This window comes from Sminthopsis crassicaudata, chromosome 4 (genome assembly GCF_048593235.1).
Source record: "Sminthopsis crassicaudata isolate SCR6 chromosome 4, ASM4859323v1, whole genome shotgun sequence".
NCBI classification, from domain to species: Eukaryota; Metazoa; Chordata; class Mammalia; order Dasyuromorphia; family Dasyuridae; genus Sminthopsis; species Sminthopsis crassicaudata.
Window position 1 is genome coordinate 150,701,439 of NC_133620.1, and position 26,042 is coordinate 150,727,480.

General features: G+C 34.8%; 2 protein-coding genes across 11 annotated transcripts in view; one reads left to right on the forward strand and one right to left on the reverse strand.

Annotated features, from left to right (window-relative positions):
- The window catches only part of PLAGL1 (PLAG1 like zinc finger 1), a 137,076-nt gene extending 119,179 nt beyond the window's left edge, over nt 1–17,897 (forward strand). For 3 of the 5 annotated variants that reach the window (XM_074309642.1, XM_074309641.1, XM_074309640.1), the window contains one exon: nt 15,471–17,259. In XM_074309642.1, coding sequence (XP_074165743.1) covers nt 15,475–16,740 — 1,266 coding nt within the window. In that variant the 5' untranslated portion in view covers nt 15,471–15,474 and the 3' untranslated portion in view covers nt 16,741–17,259. Of the gene's footprint in view, nt 1–15,470 lie in introns of all 5 variants that reach the window. The other 2 variants (XM_074309639.1, XM_074309638.1) reach the window with 1 other exon arrangement.
- A 2,696-nt stretch (nt 17,898–20,593) lies between these two features.
- Nucleotides 20,594–26,042, reverse strand: part of ZC2HC1B (zinc finger C2HC-type containing 1B) — a 28,894-nt gene continuing 23,445 nt past the window's right edge. The window contains exons 7-9 of one of the 6 annotated variants that reach the window (XM_074309644.1): nt 24,471–24,582; nt 21,684–21,762; nt 20,594–20,775 (exon numbers count right to left, since the gene is read on the reverse strand). In XM_074309644.1, the coding sequence (XP_074165745.1) occupies nt 20,716–20,775; nt 21,684–21,762; nt 24,471–24,582 (251 nt within the window). In that variant the 3' untranslated portion in view covers nt 20,594–20,715. Of the gene's footprint in view, nt 20,776–21,683; nt 21,791–24,470; nt 24,583–26,042 lie in introns of those variants that run through there. The other 5 variants (XM_074309646.1, XM_074309648.1, XM_074309645.1 and 2 more) reach the window with 5 other exon arrangements.

A 26,042-nucleotide genomic window follows, 5' to 3' on the forward strand; every position in this document is an offset into this window, starting at 1 on the left:
CATGCACTTATTCTGAATTCAGATTTTTAAAAAATTATTTTTAGCATTCTTAAAAAACATTTTTGAGTTCTAAATTCTTTGTTCCTTTGCTCTCTTCCCTACCCATTGAGAAAGCAAGCAATATATCATTTCTACATGCAAAATCATGTAGGGCACTGAATTTTGATGTCTTTTAATGTTGATAATGTAGTTATTGTTTTTGTTGCTCTATTGGTTTTGCATTCTTTACTCAGCATCCGTCAATATATCTTTTCATGATTCTCAAATTCCTTATATTTGTTATTTCTTATGGTGTTATAATATTCTATTATATTGACATACTATAGCTCTTTAGCCATTATCTAATTGATGAAATCTACTTCACTTCTAGTTTTTTTCTCCTACAGAAAGTGCTGCTATTTCATTATCAATCCAGTTCAATTCAGCAAGGATTTATTATTACCAGGTTCTTTGCTAGATGCTGTGGATACAAAGACAAAAGTGAAACAGCCCCTTCCCTCAAGGAGCTTATGTTCTGTTCAGGAGGAAATAATAAAAAATTAATACAAAATAATTCCTAAGGGGGCACGCATCTAATATAAAGCCAACTAGCAAGTATTTATCAGGTGCTCCTATAAGCTGAGGACTATGGAGAATACAAATGTGTGATACGTTATTTCTGCCTTTACATCACTGTGGATAATAAAAATAATACACAATAAAAGTAATGTTAGCTAATGGTATATCTTAACAGGTCCAAAATTGAACCCCTTATCTTTCTCCTAACCCGTCCTTACTTCTGAACATATCTGTTATTGTCCATGTTACTATCATCCTCCCCATTACCCAGACTGACTCCCTAGAGTGCCATCCATGGTGTCTTGCCCTATTTCACCCTCTCCAGACCCAGTATGATTTTATTTTTGTAATATCTCTCAGATATGCCTCCTTCTCAACTTTGATGCTGCCAGCCACTTGGTGCAGGCTATGATCGTCTCACACTTGGAACTATTGCAATATAGCTTTTTGATTATATCCCCATTCCAGTCCATCTTCCATTTAACCTTCCTTAAGCACAGGTCAAACCATTTTACTTCTGTTCCTACTTCTGTTCAGTTAACTCCAGTGGCTCTCTATCACCTCTAGGATCAAATATAAAATCCTTTGTTTGGCATTCAAAACACTTCAGAACCTGACTCCCTTCTACCTTTTTCAGTCTTCATGTTCTCAAGAGCAAGGGATTGTCTTTTACCTTTCTTTGTTATCAACAGCACTTGGTGTGCAAGACCTGGAACACAGTTTGTGGTTGTCCAGATGTTTTCAGTTGTATCCAACTTTTTGTGACCCTTTTGGGGCAAAAGATACTGGCAAATGTTGGCAAAGATACTGGAATATTTTGCCTTTGCCTTCTTCAGATCATTTTACAAATGAGACAACTGAAATGACAGTTAAGTGACTTGCCCAGTGTCATACAAAGTGTCTGAGACCACATTTGAATTCAAGAAGATGAATATTCCAGGAGCAGTGCTCCATCCACTATGTTACTTAACTGCCCCTTTTGGCACACAGTAGACACTGATTGAATATGATAATCTCTCAATACTATGATGAATAACAGAATTCATATTATATAATATAGTAATGTACAGATGTTAAATACATGTAATCTCCACAATTTTCTCATCAGCATTGTATTATTCTCCAAGCATTTGTTATTATTCTTGAAATTATCAAGATATGCTTAATTTAATTCAAAATTTGCAATAGATGAAAATGGATTATTTGGATTTTGAAGCTAATAGTAATAATGATAATTGACATTTAAATAGAATTTTAAGTTCTGCAAGAAAAGTCTCATCTCATTTGATCTTCACAACATCCTATTGTTTCTGTTTTACAGATGAGGGAATTTGAATCTTATGGAGTTTAAGTGGCTTGTCCAAATTTACTGAGGCACTAAATGTTAGAGGTGAGATTTGAACCTAGGCCTTCTAAGCCTAGAGTCAGTATAAGAAGGCAATAGAAGACTGGTAGATAGAAGTTTTTAACTGGCAGATGTAAAGGAAAGTTAATTAATACTTAAAACTGCCCACTAGTAGGTTGGCTACATTATTATATGTAACACCGGGTTCAGTGCCAAGGATAGAATATCCAGGAAAGCCCACATGATATAATCTCTCTCCTCTCTCCTCTTTTTTTTGATTTTGGCTAGAATGCTTGCTAAAATATTTTTCTCCTCTCTCTCCTTCTCCCTTATCTATTTCCCCCTTCCCCCGCAGTGATTTAAGGACAATTCAGACTCAGGTTAAAGTCTCTTTCTCTAATCTTTAATTCTCCTGCTGTTAACTTTGGTTCTCTTTAGAAATTGGTCACAGCTAGCTCCATGTAAGTTGTGTGTGTGTATGGGGGGGGGATGGTTCTGTGAAAGCTTATTGTTGGATTACTGTGCCTCCACCTGATTCTGGCTTCCTCTTTGAACAGAACTCTATATGCTCCAGTCCCACTCTAGCTCTCTTCCTCCTGAATGCTCTCCAAAGGATCACATTCCCAAGACTTGCATGCTAAATTAGTTTTATGTAATAGGGAGAACAAATTAGAACAGACAAGGAGGGGCAGGTGGGGGAGGAGGGAAGAAACTGATCAGCATAGACAACAATGGTATGGCAGATACTGAATTTCTTCCTATAGAGAGCAGCAAGAAACTTTCTGTTTAGATGGTAGAGAAGGGAAAGGAAGGTCAGGGAAGGGAAGGAAAGAGAAGGAAGAGGAAGGAAGGGGAAGGAGAAGGAAAGGAAAGGGGAGAGGAGAGGGAAGTAAAGGGAAGAAGAAAAGGGAAATGAGAAGGGGAAAGAGAAGGGAAGAAGAAGAAGAAAAGGAGAAATGAAAGGGGAAGGAAAGGAGAAGGAAAGGAAAAAAGAAGGGAAAAGGGAAGGGGGAGAGAAGGGGAAAGAGAAAAGGAAGGGAAGGGAAGAAACATTTATTAGGTGCTTATACACATTAGGCACTGGGCTAAATAATTTACAAATATCTCATTTGATCCCTACTACAGCTCTAGGAAGACAGCCCAATTATAATCTCCATTTTACAGTTGGGGAAACTGAGGAAAACAGAATAAGTGACTTGCCCAGAATCACACAATTAATAAATATCTGAAGCAGGGTTTGAAATGAGGTCCAGCACGCTATCCACTGTTATCACCTAGTTGAAAATTCCTTTAGCAAGTGCCTGGTAGCAAAGGGTGAACATGTCTGAAGGACCTATCCCATTCAAATTTAATTCAATTCATAGAAACAATGTCCATATCATATCTTCCCAAATGGTGGTTCTGAGAGCCTTTTGGAAGGCAAGCACTGAATACTCTCATATGACTTTCAAGGTGCAAAATGTGCCTGCTCCTTTCAGATTTTGCACCTTTCCCTTTCAATCTTCTACCTTCTTCACAAACCAATTCTCATCCTCTATACCCACAGCTTCCCAGAATTTGTCTTTATAACAGGCAATGCTGTACATTTTGGGAATTATTGAGACTGAAAAACAGGATTACATTCATAAATCTTTACTGTTCATGAAATGTTTTCTTGATTCCCTATGCATATAGAGGAAATATAAGATTGTTTTAAAATGGCAGTACACACATAAATACTTTATATTAGAATGTACTTTTTTGCTTATATTTCAATAGAAGTGCATCTAATTTAACCTCTTTCTTAGTAAATACTTTAAAATATCTACTCAGAACCCCATGCTGTGTAGATTTTAGAAGCCCCTTTATCGGCACTTACAATTTCTTATTCAAAAAGGTTAAGGTAAATAGAATGGTAAATGAGTATATCAGAGAACCTAGTTAAAATCTTAATATTACTTGAAAATAATATTGACCATACTTAAGATACAAATATGGACAATAAAACTTTGGATAAATTTTAAGTACATGTGAGAGAAAGATATGGACAAGTGCATTTCTAAAGATATACAGAAATGTTAGATATTTAAGAAAGATAGTGGAGACATAATGTTGCTAGAATACTAGTAAGATAATAGAGAAGTTGTCTTAAGCAGAATTTAGAAAGAGGAGAGGGATATGGTTTGGTGGAGAAAATTGAGAAGTCTATTAAATATAGTACTTTTAAGTAGAAAAAAAAAAAAGGAAACTGGAGAGTTTAAGCAACTCTCCTCCCCCAACTACCCAAATTTCTTTAGTGTCCCATGCCCTAAATTCTGGACTAACTAGTGACAATATAGTCATAGACTTTCAAAAGGACGGAATGTCACTCCACCTCTTTACTTGTCTCCACTGTAACATAATAATGGTTTAAAAGTAGGAGGAGAGATGATAAATAGACTTGTCTAACAAGACAAAAGAGTACAGTCTGTAGTGTAGCAAGAGATGCAAACAGACCAGAACCAGAGGAGTTTGTGGCAAGCTGTGGGGAGGGGAAGAGGAAAATTTGAGGCTGGAAATCTATGGTTAAGAATTTTAATTTGATGAGATAGATCATTGGAAGAAGCACTTCAAGGCGTGTGACATGATGAAATAAAAATGATACTTGAAAAATGGAATTCTTAACTGTTGGGTGCAAGATAGATTGAGGTAGCAAATATAGGAACAAATTAGTAAGTAGTAGAGTGATCCAAGTGTGAAGTTGTTAAGGGTAGATTATGTTGCTGTGGATCATTCTACCAATCATCTCTTTTCCTTTTTTTCCTTTTTTGTGAGGCATTGGGAGTTAAGTGACTTGTCCAGGGTCACACAACCAGTAAATCCAATTCTCTCATCAAGAAAAAGATGCCTAGACTTGGAACTAGTTAAAGTGCTAGAGGGGATGTGATGGTAACAAGAATAAGAAAGAGAGAGATATGTCAAAGAGTATAATGGGTCTTTAAAGTAGGGAAAGTACTGAAGATGTTACTATACTAAGGAAATGAAAAGGGGAAAGAAATTATATTAAGTATGTTTTAAGTATTCTAGTATATGTTTCCCAAAAGACTTTTCTTATGACTAAAATGAAAAATAGTCAGAATTCAACTGTCTTCATGCCTTTTGATATCATGATAACAGGTATACCTAAAGGAAGTTAAAGGCAGAGAGAAAGGATAGGTAGGTAGATAGATAGATAGAAATAGGTAACTACACTATTCTTAGTAGCTACAATCTGAAGGGAAAATGAGTGGCTATTGATTTGAGAAATGTCTAATCAAATTGTGGCATATAAATGTAGTAAAACATTATTATTATCCCTAAGAAATTATAAATAAAAAATAATTCAGGAAAAAACACGGAAAGACTTCAGTGAACTGAAACAGAACAAAGTAAGTAGAAACAGGAGAATTACAACAAATAAATTATCATGGGATTATAAAGGAAAGCAACATTGAAAGACATCAGAACTTGAATAAACACAGTGACAATTTATAATATCACAGAATTGATAAAACACTCCTCCCATCTTTTGGTTGTTGGTAGACTATTGGTTTAGAATGAGGCATGCATTTTCAGACTTGGCTGATATAGTGATTTATCTGGCTCAATATCTTTTTGCTACAAGAGGATTCTCTTTCTTACGAAGGGAAGAGGAAGGAAGTACTAGCAATGTCAAAAACAACTTAGCATCAATAAAACAATTTAAAAAGAGGTCAAGATACATGAATGCAATGGGACATTACTATGCTGTAAGAAATTATGAATATTAATGAATACAGAGAAGCCTGAGAAGATCTATCTAAACTGATTCAGAGTGAAGTAAGCCGTGCCAAGAAAAACATGACTACAATTCAAATGGAATGAACCACCAAAAATAATTGAATGTTATAAATAACAAGTGCAAGAGAGAGTTGAGGATATCTCTGAGGTTGGGAGTCTGGTTGATTGGGAAGTGGTAACCTAGACAGGAATAGAAAAGTTGGGAAAAGGAAGGAGTTTGGGGAGGGAGAAGCAGGTAAGTTCTGTTTTATAGATGTTGAGTGAGGTGCCTTTACAGCATCCAATTCAAGGTGTCAGAGCCAGTTTATAACACATGGCTATAGGTCAGGAGGTTGACTAGAGCTGAGTATTTAGATCTGAGACTCCTCTGAATGAAAGTGATAAGTAAACTTAAGCTTTTTGTGAGTGTAGAATGAAAAGAGTTGATTGTTTTCATTCATTCTTTTTTTCTTTTTTCTTATTATAGCTTTTTATTTATAAGATATATGCATGGGAAATTTTTCAGCATTGACCCTTGCAAAACCTTCAGTTCCAACTTTTCCCCTTTTTCCCCTCAGCTCTTCCCTTAGATGGCAGGCAGACCAATACATGTTAAATATGTTAAATACAATATATGTATACACATTTGTACAGTTATTTTGATGCATAAGAAAAATCGGATTTAGAAACAAGGTGTTTTTGTTCATTCTTAAAGAGAACCAAAATAACATCACTGTATTAGAGTCAAGTTACAGTGTGTGTCTGACTATGGCTGATCAGACCAGTTTGAGCTTGGAATGCTTGACCACAGGTCAGGCACAAATAGTTCATGTGAACATTTGGGCTTGATTCTTAAAATTTGTGTATCTCATGTTTCTTTTGAGCTATTTCAATTCTACTTTGCTCATAGAGCACATCACCTTCTGTGATGAGGGCATGGCTTGCTTAATGGTGATGTGCTAATATCTTCCATGACATGCAATCAGTTCCAAAGTTCTTAAGAGAGATCTTGACAGCTTCTTCTGGCCACCATATGAGTCCTTGCCTTATGTTAATGCTCTGTAGAAATAGTCTTTTAGGCAAAAGATTAGAGAACCCAGGACAGATCTTTGTGGGTACCCACGGTTAGTATGTATAATATAGATTATAATCCATCAAAAGAAAGTGAGGTGCTCAAACACCTAAAAATAATAGAACCAAAAATGAAGACTATCATGAAAATCCAGAGAAGAAAGAATATCATAGAAAGGGAGGTCAGTAGTATCAAATTCTGTAGAGAAATTAGAAAAAAAAGATAAGGATTAAGAAAAGACCATCAAATTTTGCAAAGAAAAGAGAAAACTTTGGAGAGAGCAGTTGCATTGAGTGATGAATTTGGAAACTAGATTGCAAAGGGTTGAAGAAAAAAATGAAAATAGAGAATGGGGTAACAAAGTATACCACCTTTTTCCAGGAGTATGATTGATTAAAGGTAGGAGAACTGTAAGGATATGATTAGTCAAGAGAGGATTTTTGAGACTTCAGAAAATCATCCCCAGGATAGTACACTATGATCAAGTAGGATTTATACCAGGAATTTAGGGCTGGTTTAATATTAGGAAAACTATTAGTATAATTGACCACATTAATAATCAAATTAATAAAAATCATATGATCATCTCAATAGATGCAGAAAAAGCATTTGATAAAATCCAACATCCATTCCTACTAAAAACTCTTGAGAGTATAGGAATAAATGGACTATTCCTTAGAATAATAAGGAGCATATATTTAAGACCGTCAGTAAACATAATATGTAATGGAGATAAACTGGAATCTTTCCCAGTAAGATCAGGAGTGAAACAAGGTTGCCCATTATCAGCATTACTATTCAATATGTATTAGAAATGCTAGCCTCAGCAATAAGAGTCGAGAAAGAGATTAAAGGAATAAGAGTAGGTAATGAGGAAATCAAACTGTCACTCTTTGCAGATAATATGATGGTATACTTAGAAAACCCCAGAGATTCTAATAAAAAGTTATTAGAAATAATTCACAACTTTAGCAAAGTTGCTGGGTACAAAATAAATCCACATAAATCCTCAGCATTTTTATACATCACCAACAAAATGCAACAGCAAGAGATACAATGAGAAATTCCATTCCAAACAAACAAATATTGAGAGTATAAAATATTTGGGAATCCATCTACCAAAGGAAAGTCAGGAATTATATGAGCAAAATTACAAAACACTTGCCACAAAAATAAAATCAGATTTAAATAATTGGAAAGACGTTCAGTGCTTGTGGATAGGCCGAGCGAATATAATAAAGATGACAATACGCCCCAAACTAATCTATCTGTTTAGTGCTATACCAATCAGACTCCCAAGAAACTATTTTAATGACCTAGAAAAAAATAACAAAATTCATATGGAAGAATAAAAGGTCGAGAATTTCAAGGGAATTAATGAAAAAAAAGTCAGATGAAGGTGGTCTAAGTGTACCTGATCTAAAGCTATATTATATAGCAGCAGTCACCAAAACCATTTGGTATTGGCTAAGAAATAGACCAGTCGATCAGTGGAACAGATTAGGTACAAAGGACAAAAAAGGGTACATCTATAGCAATCTATATTTGACAAACCCAAAGATACCAACATTTGGGATAAAAATTCATTATTTGAAAAAAACTGTTGGGAAACCTGGAAATTAGTATGGCAGAAATTCGATATGGATCCACACAACACCATATACCAAGATAAGATCAAAATGGGTCCATAATTTGGGCATAAAGAATGAGATCATAAATAGATTTAGAGGAACAGAGGATAGTCTACCTCTCAGACCTATGGAGGAGGAAGGAATTTATGACTAGAGAAGAACTAGAGATCATTATTGGTCACAAAATAGAAGATTTTGATTATATCAAACTAAAAAGTTTCTGTACAAACAATACTAATGCAAACAAGATTAGAAGGGAAGTAACAAATTGGGAAAATATTTTTACAGTTAAAGGTTCTGATAAAGGTCTCATTTCCAAAATATATAGAGAACTGACCCTAATTTATAAGAAATCAAACCATTCTCCAATTGATAAATGGTCAAAGGATATGAACAGACAATTCTCAGATGATGAAATTGAAACTATATCCACTCATATGAAAGTGTTCCAAATCACAACTGATCAGAGAAATGCAAATTAAGACAACTCTGAGATACCACTACACACCTGTCAGATTGGCTAAGATGACAAGAACAAATAATGATGAATGTTGGAGGGGATGTGGGAAAACTGGGACACTGATACATTGTTGGTGGAGTTGCGAAAGAATCCAGCCATTCTGGAGAGCAATTTGGAACTATGCCCAAAAAGTTATCAAACTGTGCATACCCTTTGATCCAGCAGTGCTACTATTGGGTTTATATCCCAAAGAAATACTAAAGAGGGGAAAGGGACCTGTATGTGCCAAAATGTTTGTGGCATCTCTTTTTGTAGTGGCTAGAAACTGGAAGATGAATGGATGTCCATCAATTGGAGAATGGTTGGGTAAATTATGGTATATGAAGGTTATGGAATATTATTGCTCTGTAAGAAATGACCAGCAGGATGAATTCAGAGAGGTTTGGAGATACTTACATGAACTGATGCTGTGTGAAATGAGCAGAACCAGAAGATCACTATACACTTCAAAAACAATACTGTATGAAGATGTATTCTGATGGAAGTGGATATCTTCAACATAAAGAAGATCCAACTCACTTCCAATTGATCAATGATGGACAGAAACAACTACACCCAGGAACCAGAAGATCACTATACACTTCAACAATATTGTATGAAGATATATTCTGATGGAAGTGGATATCTTCAACATAAAGAAGATCCAACTCACTTCCAGTTGATCAATGATGGACAGAAACAACTACACCCAGAGAAGGAACATTGGGAAGTGAATGTAAACTGTTAGCACTACTGTCTATGTACCCAGGTTACTTATACCTTCGGAATCCAATACTTAACGTGCAACAAGAAAATTGGATTTACACATATTGTATCTAGGTTATACTGTAACACATGTAAAATGTATGGGATTGCCTGTCATCTAGGAGAGGGAAAAGAGGGAGGGGCGGAAAATTTGGAAAAATGAATACAAGGGATAATGTCATAAAAAAATTACTCATGCATGTATACTGTCAAAAAATTTTATAATTATAAAATTAATTTTAAAAAAAGAAAAAAAAGATTAAAAGACAGACAACAATTTTTTAAAAAGAGGATTTTTGAAGGAGAGGGAATATTTAGGCATGTTTGTAGGCAGTAGGAAAGTAAAAGTAGTATAAGCTATCTGGGGATGAGTGCAGATGGAGAGCATCATTCTACATGGATAGTTGGTAGCTTTCAAAAAAGAGACTATTCAGCTTTGTGGACAATGGTTCAGACTCCGAGTACCAACCCAATGAATCTCCTCAAGAGGCATCAATAAAGCTTCCAAGCCCATACCCTGCTTTTCTGGAAGCTCTGCCATCAAGGCTTTCTCACTAGTTGTGATTCAGTATTCTGCTTTTGTGCCTATTGGATTTCATGATTCTAGGGGTTGATGCGGTTCTGCTCCCAAAAACATAGGATGGTTTTGTGTTTACCATTGGGTTTGGGAAAGGATAAATAGATTTGAGAAACATCAGCATAGAGAGGGTAATTAAATCCATGGAAGGTGATAAAATCGCCAAATGAAGTAATGTAGAGGAAAAAGTGTGCCCAATATAGAACTCTGAGGGACATCTAATGAAAGAAGATATGATCTGGATAAAAATTCAGCAAAAGAGAATTAGTGATTATATACGTAGAGGAGAACAGCAGGGACAGACGTGTGAGCAGATCCTGAAACTCAAGTCTGGAAAAGCCTGAAGAGTTTCTCCAGCTGAGGAGCCTCTACAGATATGTTTTATAACTAATCCCTTTGGTAGGGGCTAGATGACTAAAACAGGGTGCTCTTATTATTACTGTCAGCAATACAGTCAGATACTTAACTCAGCAACAGGAAACATGAAATCTTTAAAAGACAGGCCATCTCTGTTAGCCATCCTACCTTTGTGCTATAGAGAAGATTCCTGTATAGGAAGGAAGTAGATTAAGTGAACTTTCTTCCTGCTTCCAACTCTTAGATCTTCCCCCCACATATAGCAAGAAAAGGCCAGAGTTTCTGATCATTGAGTCCTCTGAAACTGCTGTATTTTGGAGTCTTGAAATGTTATGGACCTTTCATTGGGAGAGAACAGTATCATTCCCAAAGCTTCTTTCATAATGATAAAACTATTGATAAATACTTTAATCCAGTCAGACATCTCATGAGACTAGACCTATTAACAGACACTAGGAAACCTTGAATTTAGGTCATACCATAATCACTCTTTTTCTAGTGATGTTCAGGATATGGGGATATATTCTTAACCTGTTCATTATTTAGAACACCTGGCAGATCTATTCTTTTTCCCATTATTTTAATGGAAACTTCCAGCATACCCTACAAACAGCTTCTATGCCTTATCACCAGTGAACACTTTCAAGCTGTTTCCCCCCTTCCGTTCCAGGTTTTTGTTGATGTGTTCTATACGAGGAAAGCAAAGGACTTACCATTTCACCTGTGTCCATAGTTCTGTAATTGAATTTTTTTTTTTTTACAATACATATGCATGGGTAATTTTTTTTTTTTACAGCATTATCCCTTGTATTCACTTTTCCAAATTTTCCCCTCCCTCCCTCTACTCCCTCCCCTAGATGACAGGCAATCCCATATATATTAAATGTGTTACAGTATAACCTAGATACAATATATGTCTGTAAAACCAAATTTCTTGTTGCGTGGTAAGAATTGAATTCCGAAGGTATAAGTAACCTGGGTAGAAAGACAATAGTGCAAACATTTTACACTCCTTTCCCAGTGTTCCTTCTCTGGGTGTAGCTGTTTCTGTCCATCATTGATCAACTGGAACTGAATTAGATCTTCTTTATGTTGAAGATATCCACTTCAATCAGAATATGTCTTCATACAATATCGTTGTTGAAGTATATAGTGATCTTCTGGTTCTGCTCATTTCACTCAGCATAAATCAAACATTTTCTAATAATAAATCATAATTTCACAACTTTCACATTCAGTTATGGGACCTCATACCCACAATTTAATAGGCTTTGAATTAGATTGATTAAAAGAGGTTAGGATGACTGAAATTAAATGACAAAGGAATGTTAAAACTTTATTCAAAGAGAGAATGAATTAATGTTTTACTTATTGGTAGTATAGATACAGCTGGGTGGTGCAGTAGATGGGTCCTTGGGCCTGGAAAGACCTGAGGTTCAAATTCTACCTTAAACCTTGCTGTGTCCCTGGGCATGGCACTTAACTTGTGTTTGCCTCAAATTTCTCATCTATAAAATGGATATAGTAACAGTACCTACTTCCCAGGATTGTTGACACCAAATAAGATAATTTCAAAGCACTTAGCATAGTGCCTAGTTCATAGTTAAACATAAATGTTAGCTATTATTGATAGTAGTATGTATGTATACTGGTTTGGTCTTTGTCATATATATGTTAACCTTCTAAGATTTTTTATTCTACTTTTTCAATTTTCTATTTTATTTTCCATGTCGGTCATTGAGCTTGGAATAGCTTTTCTAGTGGTGGGAGGATAAGAGGCCCTTGTTAGAGTTTTATACATTACAACTTTTTCAAGCTCTTAATTGTTGTAATTTTCTTACTAGTTTTAATTCTTGTTTCTTTGACTATATATTTTTGTCATTTTAGATTTTTTGGGAAACCTTGAATCCTTTTTATTCCCTAACTCTGTTGTATATGAAGAAGGAACCTTCATACCTCCCTCCACCATTTTAATAAGAAAGCCCTGTGATTTCTTACTATCTTCTAGGATTTACTTGACTTTTTGTTTTATTATCTATGTTGTCTTTGAACAAAATATAATTTATTTGCCCCCCTCTTGATTACATTTTTTTTACATTGCCTTGCTTGAGATTTTGTTTATTCCTGCTTTTTTGTATTCATCTGAGATAAAATATAATCTAATATTTCTTTTAACATCATATCCTTTTATGTTTTAAGTATTTTTCATAAACATATCTCTGTATATATACTGGTAGAGTTTTGTTTTTAAATTCATTGTTGTCATCTTTGTTCATTTTATGGGAAAGCTCATTTCTTTCACATATTAAAATTTTTTTTCCTATAAAATGATTTTTTTTTTTTAAAAGTGGGACATAGTGGTGGTGGTGGGGAGGAACAAATCCATTTTAGGACCTATAGTTTTTTGTTTGTTTTGTTTTGTTTTGGTATATCCTGATTCTGTCCTTGCTCTACCCCTTCCCCTCCTCAAAATAGGTTTTTGTACTTTTTCTTAAAAATTGGCTCTCCATAGTAATTGTTTTCTTTAAATCAATCCCTTCTTTAATCCCTCCTCCTAACTCAGATAGTCTTCCTTCCCTTTCCTATCCTAATTCAGCCCACATTACTATAATTTTTTGGCTTTTATTTAATTTTTTTTCCTTTGCCTGTCCCTGAGAAGGACATAAAATGCTTTCTTACTATCATCCCCACCTCTGTACTTGAAGCATTTTCACCTATGGTTCCCCCCCAATAAATTTTTTTCTTTCTATTTTCCTTCCTTCTTTTCCCCCTTTCCATCTCCTTTTGGCCTCTTTTCTAGTATACTTTTTGAATACCAAGCTCACAGCTTGTTTCTCTTCATTTCCTCAGTGACCTTCACATAATAAAAAATCCCAAGATCTCTAGTTTTGTTGTTTTTTTCTTCTTCTTTTCAAAATGTGAGCACAGGATGATCAATTAGTCCTTTGAAGATATTCATATTTGCTTGCTTTTCTTAAATTTGTTCTCTATATTTGCATTTCAAAAACTGTCCAATTTTGATAATTTCTCAAAAGAAGGATTGCCAAGACATCAATTTTGATCAAGATTTATTTTTTTTTTCCTATAAAATTATTTTCAACTTTGTACATTCTTATTCTTTGGTGCTAACCATTTTCCACTAATTTTTGGCATATTACATTCTAACCTTTCCTTTCATTTTCATTAATATTAAGTAGTCCCAGGTGATTCTAACTGAAGTTTATTATCTGTTTCTTCCTGGATGATTGTAATTCTTTCTCTTTGATTTTGGAGATCCAGAGTATGGCAGCCACATATCTGTGATTCAAACAGAATAAAATCTAAGATTTTAATCCAACAAATTGTAAGATTTGGAGTTTTTCACACTGTACTTTCCTCTTTGATTCTAATGCTTCCAAGCAATTTTCTATCCCCCCCCCCAAAAAAAATGGGATGAGATTTTCTTTATTTTATCTTTTTTTTTTTTTTTTTTTTTTTTTTTTTTTTTTTTTTTTTTTTTTTTTTTGGTGAGGCCAATGTGTTTTAGATTCTTTAAATTCTGTTTTTTCAAGAATGGCTTTTGATTTTGGATATCTTCTAGTTTTGTTTTCTTTTGACTTGGCTTGAACAATTCTTATATCTTTGAAGTTTTTTATTACATATCCACCATTTTGAGTGTCTAGTATTTTAATGAGGTTTTCCGATTTCAGTTCTAAGCCACTGACTTACTTTTTAAGTGTTTCATTAAAAACTCCAGGTTTACAACTAGAGTTGTCTCTTCTCTTTGTTTTTAATTAGATCTTCCAACTGCTTTTCAGATTCTTGTTTGTGGTCACTCCATTTTATTTTCTAGGATTTCAATTTGCTTACTCATTTCTTCAATTTTTCTTCTGGCTTTTTTTTTTCCTGGAAAGCTTTTCCTATCAACATGTCCTCTCTTCTTTTGGGTATTGTTCTTTTAGTTTATTTGGTACATTTTCATTTGGGTAAAGCAGGGAAGCTGAGTTTATATATAATCTCTCTGTCAGCTTGTCAGAAATCCTTTCCTGATCATTTTCAATATAGTTCCTGGGAAAGCTTTAAGATAGATATTCATTTCTGCCTTCAGACCAGTTATCAGTGGGTCCTATAGTATCAGGATCAGGGTATAATAGCAATTTTATTTCTTATAAAATAATTTTATATCAATGTTTTATTACTTTATACAAATTTTCCCAAACAAACTAGAAAGCTCCTGCCCTCAAGGAATTTAAATTTATTTTAATAGAAAAGATCAAAATATTGGAGCAGAGGCCAAAGAAGAGCATTCTGGACAGGAAAAGAATGGGAGATTGATATTAAAGCAAAAGCCTTATTGGTGAATTTGTAAAATTCAAAATAAAACTGGAAATGTTAACAGTAGATTTCTTTCCTTTTGTTTTGTTTTTTTAAGATTCCTAGGAAAACAAAAAACAATAAAGATCTCTAGAAAGTTCATTTCTAATAGTTTTAAAGATCTTTCTCTATATTAAAGAGGGAATAATGATATTACCACCCAACTGAGATGCTGTTATACAGAAGACATTTAGGTATCTTTGAATTAACAGTGCAGTGTAGAGATTAAGTTGGATTACATTTATAAACTAGAAATTTCCAAATTAGCATTTCACATCTCTAGCATACATTTGCCTATGGAATACACAAATAAATTAGATTTGGAGATGTCTTACGATGACATTTTGTATTTACTTGTATAACATTACCAATCATAGACCCATGCACCTCTAAAATGTATTCTCCTGTAATACACACGTTAAAGACATGAAATTAAATTTGCTCTGCCTTCAGAGATTGCATAGTTCTCTCCTGAAATAATAGGACCTTCCTTAGCTCAAAAGCCTCTGAAATTCTTGTCCGTTTTTTTTGTTTTGTGTTTTTTTTTTTAATCTTAGGCACATGGCCACCCATTCGCCACAGAAATCCCATCAGTGTGTTCACTGTGAGAAGACATTCCACCGGAAAGACCACCTAAAGAATCATCTCCAGACTCATGATCCCAACAAAATGGCCTTTGGGTGTGATGAGTGTGGAAAGAAGTACAACACCAAGCTTGGCTACAAGCGGCATTTGGCTCTACATGCAGCCAGCAGCGGAGACCTCACATGCCGGGTTTGTGCCCTAGAACTTGGGAGTACAGAAGTATTATTGGATCATCTCAAAGCCCACACAGGGGGAAAGCCTCCTAATGGAGCCAAGGAAAAGAAGCATCAGTGTGACCATTGTGAGAGGTGCTTCTATACTCGGAAGGATGTTCGGCGCCACCTGGTAGTCCACACAGGCTGCAAAGATTTCCTGTGTCAGTTCTGTGCCCAGAGATTTGGACGAAAAGACCATCTTACTCGACACACCAAGAAAACGCACTCACAGGAGCTGATGAAAGACCAGATGCAAAATGGAGACCTGCTAGGCTCACTTAATGCACATTCTCCTCCATTTCAGCTCAAAGAAGGAACTGCTGCATTGTCCCCTTTTCCTTTAGGTGTCTGTGTACAGAACAATGGGTATGGGAATAGCTTGCAGGCCGATGTACAAGACAGCACACCTGTTCCCTATGAACAAAGCCTACAGCATTCACAACCGCTTCCAGATTCTTTAGCAGCCATCCAGCCTTCAGCATCTCCAGGCTCACCTTCTTGTAACCTTCAGCATCCCGAATATGACCCAAGCTCTACCTCATACTCCCCACTCACCCACCCCAAAAATCTACCCCTTAAAACAGGTTCAAAGGGATTCTGCAATATGAACCTCCTTGAAGAACTGTCTTTGCAAGAGCCCCACTTAGCACCCAGAATTAGTCCAGACCTTGATCCAACTAAGGGGGTTGCAGACAGATTAAATGTTCACAAGGAAATAGCAATGCCTACTGATACTATGAACAGGGCATCATCATCACCTGCCTCTCTGGATATCTCTCACCTCCTGGGGTTTTGGCAGCTGCCTCCCTCTCTCACCCAAAATGTCCATGGGAACAGTCCTATGGCGTTGGGACATAGGGAATCACTACCCCATAGACTCAGCTGTCTGGGACAACAGCAACAAGAACCACAGCTAGCCATGGGCAGTGTCACTCTCAATCAGCTCCATCTTCCTCACATTCCTCATACTTTCCCTGCCAGCCCCAGCTCTACTATCCTGCCTCATTTTCACCATGCATTCAGATGACTTCTATTTTAAGAGTAATTTTCTGTCATAGAAAACTTTTTAAACAGCAAAGCCATGTGTTTTAAAGGCCAGATATAATGCAAGAATAGAAAAATAGGATTGCCTGCATGAGGGTGACTGGCTTCATATCATAAAATTCTGAAAAACACACATAAAACCAACCAACTGCATGTATTGTGCCAATCTGCCATGAGTGTTCATGCTTTGTACCAAATTTTATATTGAGTGAGTATTCTATAGTAGAACTACAAATACTGCCACGATGGACATACAAAATGAGGGCTGCTATATAGGTATGGGCCAAGGGGAAATTAATTTTAAGCCATGCATCAGTAAAAATGATATATAAACAGTGACCATTTTTATATGGCCTCTAGGTGGACCACAACATGAACAAGGGCCCTACCTAGTAAATGAACTTTGGGAAACTTCTGATTTCTTCAAGATGAGAAGATGTAACATTTCTTTTTCTTTCTTTTAATAAAAATAAAATACCTTTTTATGGGGGATTAAATTTAACTAGGCTGTGGACTTCAGTTTACTTCAGCAGTTCAGGGATTTTCTGTCTTCAGGGTTGGAAATAGCTTAGTTACTACTGCCATAGCAAAACAAAGTCTTAAAAAAAAACCCAGCTTCTTATAGAAAGTGTTTTTTAAAAAATTATTTAGTTTTCATTTTCAACAGAATGGCAAGGATGGTTTGTTAACTCCCCTAGTTTCTCTTAAAGGCCTAGATGATTTTTTAGACAAATTCAGCAGGAAAAGTCCCTGTGGGTTGATCCCTTGGTTAGAACTTATGATGTGTGCAAATAATGCACAGGTCAATCAAGAAAGATATTTGTTGATTTCAAGAATTACTATTATTTCAGTAGGTTTATGAGATTTACTTTGTCTCAAAGAAAATCCCTTGTTCAAGATTTTTATTTGATAAATTTGGCTTTAAATATTATTGTACTTAGGATCCTAAATGCTGTTTTTCAACACATAATAAATGCAATATTTTTCAATTCCTAAAAAATATACATTTATTTGAAGTCATATTCTGGTCTTTACTCATCTTTCTTTTTGCACTTATGTTTTCTAAATATGAATTACTAACCTAATTTGGCCTTTTAAAATATCATTTTTTAATTTGTCCAAATAAAAGAAAAGTTATTTTATTATTTACCTAAAAAGAATGTTATTTAATACAAAAGAGAAAATGTACTTTGAATTTATTATTGAGTTTATGTTTAATTTAAGTTTAGTAGGTTCTTGTTTCTGAAAGGGTTATCTTTACATTCCAATTTTTGATATATAAAAAAATACACAAATATACTTTAAAAATAGAGGTGTAAACAAAGGATTTTACTACATTCATCAGGAATGAAGGTTTTGCTGTGAGACAATTTATTTTCTGTTATAGAAATAAGTTATTTTCAGCTTCACTTTCTTCATATGAAAAATGAACAGGATTGGACAAAAATCTTTCAGCTCTAAAGTTATCTAATACTTTGCATTTATTACAAAATATGCTTCCTCCCATGTGCTGTTCTCTGTGTGTATATGTGTGTATGTATACATATACACATTTAAAAAAAAAACTTCTCTGAAAATACAGTAGTCTTAAAATGTCATAGTCTACAAGAGTTTTCCAGGTATAGATATAGATTAGTTTTAAAATGTTTACAATCTTGTCTAAAATTGTATTTCTAGCATAAATTAGTAATTTGTAGATATCTATAATTGGAATGTTATTAAAACTGTCCTTTCCCATTATTCTGGCATGATTTAACATTATTTTCCATTTGGTAATTAAAAGGATTAAAGAGTTCATAAAATCTTTTGCCCAATAAAGTCCCTTTCATAGAGGCAATGCTCAGTATATTTATTAGCTTGAACTGAAGATGAAATACTGACCAAAAATATTTTAGAACTATAAGTTTACAGTAATAGGAATAACATTGTTCTTTGCACATTAAGATTGGTGTACCAAGCATTCTTTGGGAAATAACATTGAGTTAAAAAAAAAAAAAAAAATTGACTTGTATTTTCTTATTTAGAGGACCATTCTCCCCCTTGTGGCTGAAAGCATGTATTTGAAAAACAGGAAGCCAAAGTTAAGACGTACCAGAACTGGCCAAGGCATTAGAAGGAAACCATATCCTCAATTAACACAACAAACCAAAGAAAATTTTAGCTACACAGTTGTTAGGGTTTTTTAAAACTATCTTTTAAAGGTAGTGGGGTAAAAATGGTTGTTTTATTTTTTGTAACTATTTAATATTTTTCCTCAGTTAGATTCAAAACAATATTTTTTGCCTTTTTTTTTTTAAACTTTTGAGTTCCAGATTCTCTTCCTTGTTGCAAAAAGAGTTTTTAAAAGAAAAAAATACACAATTTTCTGTGGTTCAAGTTTATGCTGCTCTTTCTTCTTCATTAGCAACTTCATTCTTTTTTAAAAAGATAAATTATTTTTACTGGGCTTAGCTCAATATTCTGTTGGTTCACTTAGAAATATTACTCATTTAACTTAAATGATCAATAAAAGGGGCAAATAGCTTTCCCTAAAAGTAGTCTACAAGGTTTTTCAAAAATGTAATTCCTGCTGCTAGTATCTAGTATTATATCTACACAAAACAAGGTAGGTAAAACAAACCTAAGGATTTGTTCATTACTGCGAATTGGAAGGGGGAATCATTGAGGTTGGATGGAACAAAATTGTTTGATTTTTCAATCAACAAATATTAATTATTAAGCATTTACTCTGAACTAGGCACTGGGAATCCAAATTACAAAGAATGAAACTTCCTATTTGCAAGAACTTACTTCTAAATGGGAGAGACAAGGACATATCTAAATATATACTAATATATTTAATACAAGGGGGTGAGTAGGATAAGAAAGTTCATCAAGAAGATAGTGGTTGAGCTTAAAGGACAAGAGAGACTTTGAGATGGAGATAAGGAAAGAGCACATTCCTGGCAAGTGAGACTGTCAGTGCAATACTTATGTGGGAGATGGACTTGTCATGAATGAGCATGAGAGAAGGTCAGTTTAGGTAAAGTGCAAGTGTTGGGAGGTGGAATGCTTAGGAAGGTTACAGAGAATGGCCAGGTTGTATAAGACTTTTTAGAAGTTGATTAAGTTTATTTGGTTTTTGTTTGTTTGTTTGTTTGTTTGTTTTACTTTAGAGGTAATAGGAAGCTACAGATTAAGCTACATGAGCAGATCTATGATTAATGAAAATTATTTTGGCCATAGTGTGTAAGATTATCTAGAATGGGAAGAGGTAGGAGTTCGAGAAACCAATTAGGAAGGAGGTGGTTGCTATAATCTAGGCAAGAGGTGATGAGGGTTTGAGCTAAATTGTATGTGAAATTAAGAGGAAAATGTTATTAAGACTGTGGGAGGAAAAATAAATCTTAGGTTTAAAAGTATGACTAAGTGCTTTAATAGAACTTAATTCCTTGATCCTCAAGATCACCAACTATGAAGAATAAGTATAAGTGACAAGTACTTTTTTAAATGAATAAAGAGTTGCTGAGCTATATAGCAAGTCAGTGGCAAAAAACCAAAGCCAAACAAACAAAAAACATTAATAATCCAGGATTGTGGATTTGCCCAGAAGCTTCCAGTAAATTAATGATGGTCAAGGGAATCTAGCTGCCCTCAAATTCTTATCCTGATTAAAAAAAAAAAAAAAAAAAAAAAAAAAAGTTTGTTACTAGAACCTTTCTAGGTTGCATTTCAAATGTTATTAAATCCAATTTGATGCCTCTTAAAATATTATATAATATAAACTTCTTTCAAAAGGAGTGATACATCATAAATTTGATGCATCATTTACTGATTTTTTAAAAAATACAAGAAAATCTGGAGTCATTGTTTTAATCATTACATTTAAACATGCACATTTTGAGTGGTATTCCAAGTTGAATAATAGGAATGCAAATGGAAATCTGTGGTTCTTTGGCCTTAATTAAGTAATACTTGCTTAATATCGAGGCAGCCACAGAGGATGCTGAGGGGCAAGTGCTCTTCTATAGAGGTCAGTCTGAAATTAAGAAAAATGACATTTTATTTTTAAGCTTTTATTTCATCAGCAATATATTTTACTGTATATCTATCTAACCTGATATAGTAGATAACAACACTTGGAGTGAGGAAGACCTGGCTGGATATCACACTTCTTTTACTTTCTTATGACTGGGGGGCAAAATCAGTTATTTAAATCTAGCTGACTTCAAATCCTCATTGGGAAAACAGTATTTTCCCATCCTTAAGATAATGCAGGTATTTGCTTTGCAACCTCTAAAACTGAAGTTTATTACAGGAAGTAATTTAAAAAGAACCCCCAAAACAACTTTGTTCATTGAAAAGTACCACAAGAACAGAAAGAAATGGGTAATTACTGGAGATGGAATTTGTCCTGGGGACTCATGCCTTTCTTACTGCCGAAAGTGACATGGCAATCATTTATCAGGTATCTATCAGTGGGTATACTTTTTCAGGCAGGATTAGACAAATGAAATAATGAGGTTCCTTCCAACTCTTAAATTTTGTAATGGAGTTAGGGAGGTAGAGTATGGAGAAAGCTAGACAGTACCCTCTTTTCCCATGATGAATGGCAAACTTATAACCTTTTTGTTTTGGTCATTAAAACTTGATTAGCATATAAATAACAAATATGGCATGTTTAAGCATGATCTTAAAAACCTACAATTAGATAATACAAATATTTCCTGTATTTTGCTCCCCTGTAAGAAAAACAAAACAAAATAAAATAACATGAGTTTTTCATATGTTACTGCTGCTCAAGGTTTTTACAAATTTCTCTTTAGGTTTTACCTATTGTGGTTCAATGAATCTAGAGTTATTTTCAAAATGATGTCATAAACAGCATTATATCCTTACCCTTAAAATGATCTGCAAGGGTTTGGTCAAACATAATTAATTTCTTACCTTGATTAAAGGACTTAATTTTTTTTGGAGATCATTGCTTTCTTGACTTTTAATCCAGTTCTTGCCTCTGAGGGTGATCCTTTCAAAACATATACAGAACAGTCATCCTTATGCAAAAATAAAACATTAACAAGAAACCAATGGAAAGGAAGCTGATTGACATGGTTAATTACCCTTTAGGGTGAAAGTTTTACTCTGTCTTTTCTATAGTAATTCACATATAAGGTAGACCCCTTCCCTCTGCTGCACCTACCAAAATGTTTTTCTTTAATTACATTTCACATTAAGTTTTCTGCACCATATTTCTAGGTCTCTCCTAACACTGGCAATCTCTCCCCCTCCACCCCTCCTGCTTCTGTCAATATTTGTCTTGTATCCCCTATTTTAAAACTCTTTTTCAATGAGATCACACTATACTACCTCTCCTACAAGAATATTATCAATTTGGAACAGCTAGGTGGCTCTGTGAATAAAGCATCAGCCCTGAAGTCAAGAGGACCTGAGTTCAAATTTGATCTCAGACACTTAACACTTCCTAGCTCTGTGACCCGGGCAAGTCACTTAGCCCCAATTGCCTCAGAAAAAAAAACAAAACTAAAAACCAAAACAAAAAACAAACCTATTATCAATTCACAGTATGACTCTTCTAGTCTTATAATAATGTAGTTTTGAGTGCCAGAAAGGCCTGCAATTAATTTGAGAACAGGAGACCTTCTGGCTATCACTCCTCAAATCTACTACCTGTTTTTTTCCCATGCTCTCCATATATTGGTATATTTTGAAAGATATATCTCTAATCTTTAGCATTCTAAATGTTTCCCCCCAAAAGGACTCTTCTGATATATACACTCATCACAGTATCTTGTAGCATCAATTGAATATCCAAAGATGTGTGACTTTTTAAAGGCACAAAAATAGCTTTTAAACAATTATCTTTCAAAGGGTTGAAACAATGTAAAAAAATGCTCTAGTATCTTAGTTTTTTCCTGGCCTGGGATGCAAGCTCTCCCCTTAGCAAAAAGAATTGTAGGCAAGTCTATATCACTGCCCTTTAATTTATTAAATCAAGTATTCATTACTGTGGCACATTCTCTGCCAAGTCCCCAGAAGAACATAAAGATTATATATATCCCTACCCTTGGAAGATTGTGTATGAAGAGAAATGGGAGTATATCTGAGGACAATTAGGTGTTCCCATCTTCAAAAAAACAAGTCACGTTACTCATTAATAAAATAAAATGGTAGTAATGCAACTAGCATCTTTTGGTGGTTTTTATGTGTCTATATTTTTCAGAATTTAATTTTCACAACTGCCATATGGCCTTTGAATATGAGTTTGGAAGAAAAGATGTTCATTTGTGTCTTTCAACAGTGGGTAAAACCACTGACAAAGTAGTGTTGCTTTTAGCTTAATAACTGCCACGATCCAAGTTAGGACAAGCAGCAGATAGACAGCTAGCAAAATATCAGAAATAATCGTTTTATACCAAACCTTGGTACACTAGTTTAGAACAAATGAAAAAGCTTGTAGCTGATAATTCTATTTTAGGGAGCTAATATAACACTTTTAGGAATAATAGTAGTTTGATATCTTTTTTTTTATATCAGTCATTTCTGTTTATATTTTTCATACATACAATTGTACATAATACAATAAAGAAAAAAAAGTTAAGGAAAATCTATATGCTAATTCTTGTTCATGTCAGACCTAAGGAACAAACATGGAAACATTTTACCAAATAAAAGGAAAAACTCAATCTGAAATTCCAGGGCTTCTATTATCTGGTTCCCAATTGCTGATCTTATTCCTCACATGTATCTCCTAGGCTCTCAATTGAAATAGATCACTCATCATTCCTGAACTATTCCTCAGGAATCATTTAGCACAGTGCTTGGGCCCACAGGAAAAACTGAATAAAAATGCTTATTTGACCAAACAGACCTTTGTTTATATACTCCATCATCTGCCTATTAAAATTGTCCTCATTTTTCAGCAGCTAGGTGGGGATAGAGCACCAGCCCTGAAGTCAGGAGGACCCGAGTTCAAATTTGACCTCAGACACAACACTTCCTGGCTATGTTGGGCGAGTAACTTAACTCCAATTGCAACAACAACAACAAAAAAAAAGTACCCATCTTTCTATGTCTAACTCAAGTGCCACCCTCTCTATGAGGTCCTTCCTCAGGCAGTGAAAGGAATGTTGGACCTGGAATCATGGAATGCTGATCCATTTTATTCCAAACCTGAGACACTAGATGGGTGATCTTGGACAAGTCACTTAATCCCATTTGCCTTCATTTCCTCAACTGTAAGATGAGAATAATAATAGCATTTACCTCATAGGGTTTTTGTGAGGAACCAGTAATTAGTATATGCCTGGCACATAGCAGGCACTATATAAATCCTATCTATTGTTGTTATTGTTATTTTTGTAATATGATCTCCTAGCCAGAAGTCCTCTCACTCCTCAGAATTTGCATGACACTGGTTTAGATCTCATCATATCATATTCTACTTTGTAGCATAATTTTATCTATTATTAGCCAGCAAGCTTTTTGAAGACACAGACTGTCATATTCATCTTTCTACCTTCCGTATCCCAAGACAATGTCTGATAAATAATAGCAAGATCCAAAATATGTTCCGTGAAAAGAAGCTGTTAACGCTAGTTTCATGTAGGCTCCAGAAGGTTGTTTTTATCCAATATGTTGAAATTAAGAGGGACACATGCAAGTGAGTGCTTTAGTTAACTATCAATTTGAAATAAAGTCTGTGGTAGGACTTACTTGGAATGAGAGTGACAACAAGTGGTCCAGCCTTTTTTTTTTTTCTTTTCTCCAGAGCTTTCAAAGTACAAAAAAATGGGAGGGAGCCTCAAATTACTCATGGATTCTAAAGCTGACACAAACAAAAGCTAAACTAAAACACCTTTTTTGGTACATACACGAACCTAATTTTTAAAATTATAGCTTTTTATATACAAAACATATGCACGGGTAATTTTTCAACATTGACCCTTGCAAAAACTTCTGTTTCAACTTTTCCCCTCCTTCCCTCCACTCCCCTTCCCTAGATGGCAGGTAGTCCCATACATGTTAGATATGTTAAAGTATAAAGTATATGTTAAATACAATATATGTATACATATTTATACAGTTATCTTGTTGCACAAGATCGGATTTTGAAAGAAGATAAAAATAACCTGAGAAGAAAAAAACAAAAATGCAAGCAAACAATAACAGAACGAGTGAAAATGTTATATTGTGATCCATACTCATTTCCCAGTGTTCTTTCTCTGGGTGTAGCTGGTTCTGTTCATTACACATCAATTGGAACTAATTTGGTTCATCTCATTGTTGAAAAGGGCCATGTCCATCAGAATTGATCATTGTATAATCTTATTGCTGTGTATAATGATCTCCTAGTTCTGCTCATTTCACTCAGCATCAGTTCATGTAAGTCTTTCCAAGCCTCTCTGTATTCCTCCTGTGGTCATTTCTTACAGAACAAAATATTCCATAACATTCATATACCACAATTTACTCAGCCATTCGCCAATTGGTGGGCATCCATTCAATTTCCAGTTTCTAGCCACTATGAAAAGGGCTATTTTCATTTTTGCACAAACAGGTCCCTTTCCCTTCTTTAAGATCTCTTTGGGATATAAGCCCAGTACTAACAATCCTGGATCAAAGGGTATGCACAGTTTGACAACTTTTTTGGCATAGTTCCAAATTGCTCTCCAGAATGGTGGATCCATTCACAACTCCACCAACAACAATGCACCAGTGTCCCCATTTTCCCATATCCCCTCCAACATTCATAATTATCTTTTCCTTCATCTTAGCCAATCTGACAGATTACATGAACCGATTTCAAGATGTATCTCTCAGGACTTACATCAACTGTTGCTGAGTGAAATGAGCAGAACCAGAAGATCACTGTACACTTCAACAACAATACTGTATGAGGATGTATTCTGATGGAAGTGGAAATCTTCAACATAAAGAAGATCCAACTCACTTCCAGTTGATCAATGATGGACAGAAATAACTACACCCAGAGAAGGAACACTGGGAAGTGAATGTAAATTGTTAGCACTACTGTCTATCTACCCAGGTTACTTATACCTTCGGAAGCTAATAATTAATGTGCAACAAGAAAAAGGTATTTACACACATATATTGTATCTAGGTTATATTGTAACACATGTAAAATGTATGGGATTACCTGCCATTGGGGGGAGGGAGTGGAGGGAGGGAGGGCATAATTTGGAAAAATGAATTAAAAAAAAAAAAAAGATGTATCTCTCAGGATTAGCTATTCTACATAGCACTTAGCTGCTTTGCACAGATTCC